Source organism: Delphinapterus leucas, chromosome 4 (assembly GCF_059928025.1).
Source record: "Delphinapterus leucas isolate spDelLeu-1000000601 "Yukka" chromosome 4, BTC_Dleu_Yukka2, whole genome shotgun sequence".
Lineage (NCBI taxonomy): Eukaryota > Metazoa > Chordata > Mammalia > Artiodactyla > Monodontidae > Delphinapterus > Delphinapterus leucas.
Genome location: NC_143132.1, coordinates 41,921,557 through 41,934,196, shown reverse-complemented (window position 1 = coordinate 41,934,196; position 12,640 = coordinate 41,921,557). Strand labels below are relative to the sequence as shown.

At 34.3% G+C, this 12,640-nt stretch overlaps 1 protein-coding gene across 1 annotated transcript in view; it reads right to left on the bottom strand.

Moving 5' to 3' along the window:
• Positions 1–9,190, bottom strand: part of LOC111178445 (ephrin type-A receptor 3) — a 74,019-nt gene extending 64,829 nt beyond the window's left edge. The window contains exons 1-2 of the mRNA XM_089909882.1: positions 9,080–9,190; positions 5,861–6,023 (exon numbers count right to left, since the gene is read on the bottom strand). Coding sequence (XP_089766008.1) covers positions 5,861–6,023; positions 9,080–9,190 — 274 coding nt within the window. The remainder of the gene's footprint in view (positions 1–5,860; positions 6,024–9,079) is intronic.
• Positions 9,191–12,640: the final 3,450 nt, after the last annotated feature.

Below are 12,640 nucleotides of genomic sequence, written 5' to 3'. Positions count from 1 at the left end.
TTTTTGTAGTAAATGCTGATTAAACAAATGAATCAGTGCTGTATCAAAAGAAAAGCTCAGAAGAGAGGGTTTAGTTATACTATCAGCTCTCCAGAAGCCAATATCACATCTTGAACCTGATGGAAAATCTAAGGTTGGAAGTTTTTCTCTAAAATAATGCAGTTTAGGGAATAAATGATGTAAATAAAGAAACATGGCAGATAGGCTGTTAAAAGTTTTCTAAGCATCTGAAAAAAAGAACTCAGAGTGTGGCAGGATGGTATACTCATAAACTGTTGCAAGCACTTTATTCTTTACTACCAGAAAACTATTGTTTACGCCACCATGGCAGTCGTGGGAGTGCCTGTTAGCCTCTCCCTACTGCCAAGCCTGCAGTGGGCAGACAGCTCACAGCTGCTGCACCTTCAGGATGCACTGCAGCCACGCTCTCCTCAATGACAAAACATGGCAAGGGGACTGCATCCAGGCCATTTCTGCCCAATGCAGCGGTCCTGTAAGGGCAATCTTCATGCTGAGGCTCCCCGTTGGTTTGGTGAGACCCTCAGAGCTGCATTGCTCTCCGAGGGTCCCCCTCCTTAACCCTCTGCCTTCTCTCTGTCTTCATAGATGGCTGACCTACATCTCAGTCTCAGGCTCTGCTTGGCCATTTCTGTTCCTCCCCTTTTACCTTTTATCTGTATCCCCACACTCCCTGAAGCTCACACAACTCCACCTTAATATCTGCTTCACAGAAGACATGGACTGATACATTCCTATCCACTGGCTATAGATCTGTGAATCATTTGTAAATAACTGAACCTTGTAATTCAATAATGCTCCATGAACATATAATAATCACTTTATCTCATGCTTTTCACTTTGCATAGTGTAGCAACTTATAAAGAGCAGCAAGTTCTGAATTCGCTGGTAAATTTTAGCCAGTTTGTAAAATAAATGTCAGTGAAACTGGTAGAGGAAACATGATAGAAAAAAGAAGAATTCTCTATTTCTTTTCTTGTCAAAGACAGGATTAAACTAGACCTCTCTACAATTTCCTCTAGCTCGAGATATCTATGAATCCCAGAGACTATCTAAAAGCACATAACCAAATCAGATCATTTTTGGTTACTGAATTGGCAAACATTTGAATGAATAGTATTGATTAAATTGTGTGTTATACAGTTGTCTAATAATTTTATGTGGCATACTGGCAAAAACTGATACCTATTATGTCAGGAATTCAGTTTAAATATGTTTTCCCACAAGCACACTGCTCGCCCTGGCTCTAGTCTCTTCCCATTTTTGTCCATCCTACACATGCTGTCCACTCTGCCTAAAGCAGACTGGCAAGGAGCTCGTTCTCGTGAACCAGAATGACTGGCTTTGTACCAATCTGCTGTGTGACATAATAATATGATTGTTGTGAGGATTAAAGGAGTTAATACAAGTTAAACACCTAGAACAGTGCTAAACATATAATAAGGGCTTATATATTTTTATTATTTCATTTTCCCGGTTAAGAATTGGCAAAAGTACTCCATATCCCACAAAATTACATATGAATATCTAATCTTGGTATATAAACTTCTCTATATAATGATTCCATTCTACCTTTGTCAGGCTTTCTTAATGTCCCCTAAAAATAGGGTCCAAGAGATTAAAGTTGCTGCATACCCATTCATTAAAAACAACAAAAAGGCAGTATGAAACATTTAGGAGTGCTGGCTAAATTGTCCCTGAGCTAATCTTCTTGAATAGTAATATCCAGTAGAATCCTCCATTTCCAGTTCTCAGCTTTATCCCACATATTTTTGCTCTGGAAATTCCTTGGATGTTCAAATTATGTACGATTTATTTAAACACAAAACAAACACACACACACAGACACACACACACACCCCGAGTGCTTACTATACTATTATACCAGGTAATATTTTAAGCACTTTACAAACAACAATTAATTTAATCAACATAAAAACCCTATTGAGTCATGCACGATGATCTTTCCCAATTTCCAGACAGGGAAGCTGAGGCAGTGAAAGTTGAAGCAGCTTGTCGAGGTCATCCCAATACATGGCAGCTCCCTTTAGGGTTCTTTCTCTAACCCCTACATTGTGCCTGCCTTTCTCAGGCACAAAGCACACACTCTGGATTCAGTTTCTGCCCACTGAGGCTTTCCGGACAGATGGACTGCCTGTTTTCCCAAACATGTCACACTGTTTCTTAAAGTCTGGGACTTCTTGCTTTGGTGGATGTCACCTTTGTTCTAGGAAGGTCCTTTTACTCATATACACTCTATGCTTTCTGTGGGACTTTTAGCATGACCTTTCTTTTTTTTTTAATATGCAATAGCAGCACTGGATCAGTACTCCAAAATCTGGAGGCTCACTGACTCCACTTACTAGCTATGCAATCTCAGAAAAAACATATAAAACTCTGTGTCCTAGACCATGGATAAAAGGAAATCATAGTATCTTAATAGCTTACAGAACAGGATCAAATGAAATGTTTATGCAAATACTTTTCATACTGTCACAAAAATACATGGGTTCTAAAATCAGATCGATCATTTACCAATTGTATAACTTTAGAAATCTTACTTAACCTCTCTATGCGTCAGTTTCCTCTTCTGTAAAGTGATGATAATAAATGTAAAGCACTGACACATAAATAGTAAGAAACTTTAAAGCACTTAGGAAAATATATAATCCACTATGCCTCTATATTGTTACTGTAAACAAGATCAAAAAATACTAATTAAATTCCAGGTAGAAATACACTATTTTCTACTAAGAAACATTTATATGTGTTATGAATAAAACTTTATAATTAAAAAATAATAAAAACTAGAATAAGCAGCAAACTGTTAAAGAAATCCAAACATGAGCCTTTTTTAATATCTTTTAAATATCAATCTATAACAAATAAGACTCTTAAATCCTTAGAGTTTTTATGAATATATCATTTTGATTTATAAAAACGGAGAGTTTTGATTTTTGTCTTTTTTCCCCTTAAGACAAAAGGTAATTTTTAAACCTATATTTACTTATATTTAAAGTCTGGAAGAATTCTATGGTAAAGCAGTAAGAATAAACTGATTTAAAAAAAAAATCAAACTGTGCAACTCAAAGATTTTTATAAAAGGAGAGGAGGGATATTAAAAAAGTTCCCTTTCTCTCTATGCTCTTTTCATCTGCTCTATCAATCAATGGAAATATAGCAAATATAAAACTTATTTGCAAAAGCCCTAAGACCCTGAAGTTTTTAAATGGGCTATTTCTTAAACCTCAGACACTGAAGCCTCATTAGATGATCATGCATAACACTACCACAACTATATCTGTGGTAAATCTGGAATCACATTAAAATTTTAGAATTTGTTATTGTTGTTGCAAATTTATTTATCAGATAGGGTTAAGTGCTAATTAAGAACAAGAGAGGTTAGACTGATATTCCAAAATATACATCAATATAATACATATTTATCTAATGGTGTTCTGCCCCTCTTGCCCCCCAATATGCCTAATTTCTACCACATGATATAATAAACATTTGATTTTTATATTTCTGTGATTTGTGATCTCTCTTGCTACAGCAAATCTAGGTTTTTTTGTTAATTCCAATAACTATTTAAAAGTTTGAAAAAATTCAATCTATAATCATTTCAAAACAAAGAACTTTCTTTGCTCCACTTAAAGTTTACAAAAAGATTTAGAATTACAAATGTTAAATTGCAATTATATTTTGTTATTGTGTCATCTAAAATTTTTAATTTGTTTTAAACCTTGTTCACATGGATTTCCATGGTATTTTGCAGCATTTTGTTTCTAATGTCCTCAAAGAGTGATTTCTCCATATTCATTCCATCACAGGAGGATTAGGAGAGGTCTTGAAGTACAATCTCCACATCTGAAACTTGAATCCCCTTCGATATCCAAGGGGGAATGGTTCTAGGACCCCCTACAGATATCAAAATCTGAGGATGCTCAAGTCCCTTACATAAAGTGGTGTAGTATTTGCATATAACCTAAGCACATCCTGCCCTATAATTTAAACCATCTCTAGATTACTTACAACACCTAATACAACTTAATGCTATGTAAATAGTTGCTGGATTGCCACAAACTAAAGCTGTGCTTTCTGGAACTTTCTGGAATTTTTTTGTATATATTATATCTATATAATATACATTAAATTTTATTGAAGTATACTTGATTTACAATGTATTAATTTCTGCTGTACAGCAAAGTGACTCAGTTATACATATATAGATTATTTTTTCAAATTCTGTCATATTCTTTTCCATTATGGGTTATCACAGGATATTAGATATAGTTTTGTATATTTTTGATCCAAGGTTGGTTGGATCTACGGATGTGGAACCTGTGGATCTGGAGCGCCAAGTGTGTAGATTTATGTTTTTGAGGATGGCAGCTCTCCTTTGACTAGAAGAATTGTCATGCTTCAGCTGTGAGATAATAATTTCTAACACTAGATTCTTATACCCTGTAGAAGGTAGAGCTTGTTATTGTAAACAGCATTTCTAATTGTTTGACATAAAGTGTGCCATAAAATATTTACTTTACCATATTAACTTAAACAACTTTTATAATTTTTGTTAATCTTGAATGTTTCTATGAGGGATGAAATTTGGGCATAAAATATTACCATACCAATAACAATGTGATTTTATACCATGAATAAAATATTTAGAAAATAGGAAATATAGATGCCAGGGAGAAATGGCAAATTGGAACTGTCAAAAGAGATTACTGTGTGTCATTTCGGTAGAATGCTAGGCATTGTCAGACTCTCCCTGGATAATCTGTTTCTAAAGGGTGTTCATCTTTAATTGTCTTCCTGGCCTGTTTTGCAACTATGAAGTTAGTTGTAGACAATGAATAGTTATATATGTGATTTTTCTCATTACAACTAGAATGATATATTCACTAGAGATATGACTGTTTTATGTGCATTAGAAAAGATGACCCCAATCATTATATTTATTGTCTTATAGTATATTAACCAGTTTTGGACAGATTAACCAATTTGTTTAAGTACTCCTGATTGTCTACACACTCATACACACAAACAGACACAACATATACAAATATGTATGTATATGTGTATATGTATCTGTTCTTCAAATTTCTCTTTAAATCAGTTTACTTTCTTACTAGTCTCTTCATTAATTAATAAGTTAAATAAAATCTTTAATTTGTGTTCATTTTATATTAATATCATAGCCATGATTTTCCCTTTTGAAACATATTTTAGCAGAGGGTTTTTCTAATATGAAGTGAATGCATTTAAAGAAAATCAGAATGTTACTGGGAAAATGTTTGCCAATTTTAGATAAATTTAGTGTCAGACACACAGGACCAACCAAATTACTTGTGAATGTGAATGAGGTGATGAATCAGGTTTAGAAAATCCTTAACCTCCAAGTAATACAAGATTAAATGTGTTAACGATTAAAACAATATTAAGTTCCTCATGGATCATCACATTTCTTTTTTTGTAGTTCATTGAACCATACAATGAACCTGAAATATCTGAATTAACAGGTACTAGAAGTTAAAATGTTACCATATTAAATAATGACCCTCAAAGGAATTTATGGCCAATAGAAGATCAGAAGCATTCCAGGCATTAGAATATGTTCGATTTGTAAAAGAGAAACACACACACACACACACACACAGATGTACATTTACACAAACACAAGTAAACAGACCCAATGCTATGCAAAATTGTTAAATGTCCCCCAAGCAATATACTTTCAATGTATCACATTTAGCTAAAACTTAGAGTGAGAATGAATTATCAGACACCTTTGCAACAGCCCTTTCCCCATACACTATATTGAAAAAATACGTACAGTCTGGGCTAGTTTCGAACTCAAACTTGCGACTGTTGGTCCCAAATCCAGCTGCGGTCCGGGCTCGGATTTGGAATACATACGTAGTATCAGGCTTGAGGCTACTGATGGTAACATTTGTGCCTCTTGCCCTGAGAATTGTATAACTTGTCTCTTGTTCCTGCTTTGAGGTAAGAAAAATCATGTTAAAATCGAATCTTCCTAATGCTGTCAAATGGTAAAAAGGTGAACCACTCAAAACCAATTCTTTCAAATTTTTAACACAGCTCATAGGACAGATAAAAGAGTTGACAATCATTTAACTTTCTGAATGTAATAGAGGCTTTTTTTTTTTTTTTTTTTTTTGCGGTACATGGGCCTCTCACTGCTGTGGCCTCTCCCATTGCGGAGCACAGGCTCCGGACGCGCAGGCTCAGCGGCCATGACTCACGGGCCCAGCCGCTCCGCGGCATGTGGGATCTTCCCGGACCAGGGCACGAACCCCTGTCCCCTGCATCGGCAGGCAGACTCTCAACCACTGCACCACTAGGGAAGCCCTAATAGAGGCATTTTTAAGCAAAAAAAATATTTACAGAATTTCCCAACTTGGATAAAATAATTTGTTCCCTGCACATAATGCAGGAAAATTTAGTTTTCATTTTTACCAATTACTGAATATGTGGATGAAAATAAGTTCTCTTCAAAGCTGAGGCTGAATGAAAGCTTCAGTCTAATTCCAAGAATAAACTTACAAAGACAAAAATACCCCCTTGAATTAAACTTAACAGTAATGTCCTACTGATTCTCAGAAAATATTTCCATTAACTGTAAAATATTAAACTTAAAAAGGTCCAGGTTTTATGTATAAACTCTACATTAATAACTTTCTTAGTATCAGCTATATTTGCACTGTGTTTAATCTAAGTCACTATGGTTTGTAGAGACTAAAATCTTCAGATAAAAGTCTAGAAATATTTCCCAAAAGGATTTGCATTGTACTTTAGGAGATTCACACTGCACATTAATTGTAAAGACTTTTTATGTCAAGCCTTGTTTACCAAAATGGGCTTCCAGGAATTGTGTTTTTCCTTTAACATATGTTAGTATATGAGCACTTTATGGGTCACCTAATTTCAAGTAATGGTGGAATATCCCTGTACCTTGTGTGGGACCTAGAGTGGGTGATATAGAACAATGCATATCCTCAACCAAAACTAAATAGAATATTACAGAAAAAATGTAGTGTGTTATAGATACTTTTTAGTTAAAAATGCTGGTTATGTATCAGATAGCATTTGAGTTAGTATATAAATAATGAAGAGGGCTGAATATATTTATTTTGTGGAAATCATTATTTCATGTGTTAAAAATAATTATTAATCATATACCCAGAACATGGCTCTGTTCATCATCATTAATGAGCTAAACAGTCAAGAAAGCTAGACTTTGTAGAGCTTAAATTCTAGCAAAATGCTCAAAATATTTCTAAGCATTATATATATATTTGGAAAATTTTTAAATTTATGAATGTATGCTATAAAAATGTTTATATAAAGTATATTAAAAATAATATTACACATAAATATGCATCAAATTTAAAATGCTTAGAGAATAACAGATTCATTCTTTTCCTGCACTAATTAATATTGTTTTAAAATATGGATGTATATTGTGCTTTGTTAGTGGAGTTTGAAATAAGTTCAGAAAATGCTTTATGTTTGTAAAAGATATGAAGGTAGTTTCGTAGTATTTTTGAATCAGCTTCATAGATCTACAAGTTGGGTGTTCCCTGGCTCTGCTATCCAATCTGAACTAAGGTGCATCATTAATTGTCTTTTTATTTTGTTGTATCATCTATAAAACATGGATTCTTATATTTGCCCAGTCTATCTTGTCACACTTTTAAAAAGAGAAGATCATGATCAAGTGAGTACTTGACAATACCACAGTGGATCACTGAAAGCTAGGAGATAACTTATTTATACTATGATTTTGGCACAGTGAGGTTTATAAGGTCTCACTTTCTTTCAGTGAAAGAGACATACCTTTTTCCCTGTAGGGGGCAGTATAAAAAAAATGGGATCACATTTGTGAAATACATTAACTTCAATAAACAGAATAACTACATAGTGCAAAGGAATGTTTATACATTGTTTTTTTTTTTTTGGACAACTGACCATACCACTAATTCTCATATCTCTAAAATAATCCATTTTCATGTAGAGGAAGGTATGCAATACAGGGGAAAACATACTACATGAGGAGCCATGGCTGCCAGAATTCAAAACAAAGATCTAATGTTTATTAGCAGTGAGGCTGTGAGAAATAATAGATAATGCCATCAACTCTCAGTTTTCTTATTTGTAAAAGAACCTATTTGCCCACTTTCATCAGATTATCAGACAGCTCAAAATAATGTATGCAGAAGTAGTCTGTAAATACAAACTATATCAACTCACAATTTGTTTTTATTTCATTTTAAAATACTTTGTAAACTGCAGCAGATACACAAATATGTCATGTTCATATTGATAGCTATAAAACCACCCAGCTCTAATGATAAGATTTGAATACATCTTGCTTTCAAACCTAGCCATAATTTATAACCAGGGAGAAATAAGTGGTACTTAGAGTGATGAAATACTATGCCTTAAATTCTACTTATAAATAATCGTGTACCTATTTTTTATAATTGCATTACTGAACCACAATTTTATGATGTGAGGCAAACTTATCTACCCACTCTCATCTACATTTCCTTGTACAAAGTCAAGAAAGCTTTCCATCATCAGTTCAATAACACAACCGTTTCGTTATTAATTCAATGTTCCTATCTGTATTGAAGGAAATTCATGTGAATGTGAAGGTCAGGAAATGATGCTTAAGGCAATGAACTCAGGAACAGTTCATCAATAGATTAAGGAATCGCTATATAATAGTTGGTAGAACAGGGGTCTCAGTGTGGAAGGACACAAATGTCATCTCTAATACCATAACTAGATGACTTAACGTTTGATAATGACATCTTTTGCTATGGCTTATTGCTATAGAATGGAGGATATTTGACACAATGATTTCAAAACCCTCTTCTACCTATAAATCAAAGGTAGCACACGACCAGAATTCTAAACAGAGCTCTTTCACTTGCTAGCAGTGTCATTGGTTTCTCTGAAAGAGCACACTCACGATTAGGTAACCTCTTTCCCTACACAGCTCAACCCTTTAATGTTATCTCCCCACCTTTTCATAGTATTTGACCTCATAGTCCAATATGATCCCATTAGGATGTTCAGGTTCTTGCCAGGATAAAGAAATGCTGTTTCTGGATGTCCGATCTTTCTTAATCGTCATGACAGGTGATGGAGCTGTAAAGAGAGGATGGGAGGGGATGATGGGATGAGGAAAATTAATCGGATTGGGAAGGGCAGTAAAGAAGAGCAGAAAGGCAAGGGAACAAGCAAATGGAGTCTATTGTTGTTCTAATCTTTGGCAAGAAAGCACTATTTCCATTTCAAAGGCTCTTGAATATTAATCTGGCCTCATATCAAGCCTCAGAAGCTGGATTATAGCCCTGGTACCTACAGGCCTATGGAAAATGAGCTGAGATTTTCAGCTGCTGGTGGACTAGTGGCAAGTGAGCATATGTTTTCAATCTGCTACTATAATGTAAGCAATGAAATATATTTGATATATTAAAAAAAGAACAAAACATCAGGACTACCTATTTGTTATAAAGTTGCAAAGTTATGAATGCCAGATTCTTCAGTTCATTGGTAACATTTTCATATGCAACTCTGTAAGAAGACTGGAATCCATTACACACAAGGAGTCCCATGGTATCCATAGGTAATAATAATATTCAGTGTATTGTAAAATAGGTAGGATTTAGGACATAGTACAATAGATCTTGACTTCTGACAAAAATCTCTCATGAATAAAAATATATATCAGGAAGAAACAATCTCTGCTCTTACATTTTCATTTCTTAAAAATATATATATTTAGTAAGAAGTACTGAGGAAATGAGTACTCTTTGTGTCACAACTCTATAGATACATTTTGAGGCATCTTATTGGGTGATGACTCTATATTTGTTATGTTTTTCTATGCATTATCAAAAGTATAGAATATGAATAAAAAACTATCTGTTTGGATCAGATATCATAGGGTCACCATTTTTTTTAATGGAAGATTAAATATGTTTTAAGAGATATACTTCAAATCCTTCCATTAAAAAGAAAAATGCATACTATCTATCAAAGTACCTTTGGTTTCTATTTTTTTTTAAATAAATTTATTTATTTATTTTTGGCTGTATTGGGTCTTTGTTGCTGCGCATGGGCTTTCCCTAGTTGTGGTGAGCGGGGGCTACTCTTCGTTGTGGTGTGTGGGCTTCTCATTGCAGTGGCTTCTCTTGTTGCAGAGCACAGGCTCTAGGCGCACGGGCTTCAGTAGTAGTGGCATGTGGGCTCAGTAGCTGTGGCTCGCGGGCTGTAGAGTACACGCTCTGTAGCTATGGTGCACGGGCTTAGTTGCTCCGCAGCATGTGGGATCTTCCTGGACCAGGGATTGAACCCGTGTCCCCTGCATTGGCAGGCAGATTCTTAACCACTGTGCCACCAGGGAAGTCCTACCCTTGGTTTCAAATCTCTATCTTGCTACAATGGCCAACCAAAATACCTCACTGTGGGGTTCGGTGGCATTCTGCCATAATGCAATGCAGCAAAATAAATTACAAACATGAAACAAACAAAAATGTAGAATTCTCAGGCACATCAACTGCTGAATTGTTTTCATTGCTAAAGGACATATTTTTTATAGATTTTTCTCAAATCAAGGACTATTAGAACCCAATATATTTGTATTCCCTACAACAGCTAGCAATAAAGTTCCCTATATGTTGATTTGATGTTTCTATGATTATTACTTGACGACTTTTGCATCCAACCTCTCACCTAAATTGTTCCTGTCTATAAATGCCTTTCATTTTTATTCTTCACTTAAAAATAGAGCTTTCATTAAACTTGCCTTGTGACACTTTTTTAGAAAGTGTAAACGTAAACGAAAGATCTATTGCAGTACATTTTCCACCCACCTATTTCTATTATTTGTAAGATCTTCTTATGAACTTCTGTAATTAAAGCCTCATAACTTTAATGGCCAGGGGATGATTACTTAATCTTTTTCCAAAGAAAAATGTAGGTGTTGCTTTTCTGATAGAAAAGTAAAATCATTTTCTTATTCACATCTTGCTCCCATTAACAATTAACATTCTTTCATGTAACTTGATGTCATTTACCTTTTATGTTCACTTTTTGTCTATTCAATATTATTGTTTTCTTTCTCAAACTGGCTTCACAACACCCCCAGCTCTCACCCCGAGGCAGTTTGCTGCTCTGAAATTGATTCTAAGCAAAGGATAAGTTATTTTGGTTATATTTAGTTGAAATTTTATAAACATATTTGAAGTTTATAAACATGTCACTGAGTTAGAAATAAATAACAGGTCCATTAAATTTTTAAGAATTAATTTCTTTTTACTTACTCTAATACTTAGAAAAATCAATTTATTATTTAATCGTTAATAGAATAATTTCAGCCCCAATGTCCTTGGAACCAAATTTTGCTTTTTGTACAAAAATAATGGAGAAATTCCACCAACTTTCCTCCTGAAGTAAACGCATTAATAGAATAACTTCTAATGTGTGCTTACAGAGCATTTCAAAGAAGCTGAATGTTGGAACACTTTCCCAGTAAACCCATGGAGACCCTCCCTACTTCGTTTCCTACCACCGTGAACCTGGTTTCTTTTTCTTAACAGTTAAAATACGTTTTCAAAGAAGGTTTGAAAATGAACAGGTATAGCATCTCTCCTCAGAAAAGAGGAGAGAGAAAATAATTCATTTCTAAGAACAGTTGTGAAGAAGATTGTATTAACTTTTTAATGAAAGCTTTCCAGGCTCTTTTGGGGATCTGCTTAAATTTTATTGCTTCTGCACTGGGCAAGACTTTATAACTGTTGAAATTCTTCAAAGGTCTTTGAGCAAGCTGCAGTGCCCTGTTGGGCTGTAATAAATAGCCTTTTGTAGTTCCACACTTACTTAAGTAGAGGCAATTGCTCGACGCTTGTGCCACCTCTAAGTTAAATGATCCTTTTCGGATTGCTGCTTTTAGGCCCCTGTTAAGTCATTTGTTCGGCTCTTTTAATACACACCCCTTGTACTGGCTGCATTTCAGCAGTTTCAACCCAGTGCACCAGCTGAAATCCTGTTACATTTAGGTAATGATCATCAATATTTTAATATTAATAAATAATTAACAGAAATTGTTTTTCTCTCCCCTAATAAATAATTTTAAGACATAAGAAAACACATGTAGCAAGAGAAAAATTCCATGGGCACTCCACAGTATCCACGCTTTCTAAAATGTTTTCTAGAACACTTCTTAATTCATGTCTTGAAGTATAATTTATCCATACTTGCTCATGTGTTGTAATACAATTTGTAACATTGATGAGAAACAGTGATTTTTTTTTTTTGGTTCGTTTTTAGGTATCTAAGAGTGATGTGTTCAAAGTAATTTTCAAAATTCATAGAAATTCTTATTTTTCTGTATAAAAGAATGTGATACAATTTATATCAATGATGCAATGTATATCTTACATTTGATTTATTTTATTCTCATTTCTCTGTTTTTTTTAAATTTGTGATTTGAAGGAGTGGTGGGTAATAGTTGTACAGAATGAAAAAAAAATCCTAAAATTAGAGAAATGCTTGGAAGGAGAGTGAAAAGTTACTGAAA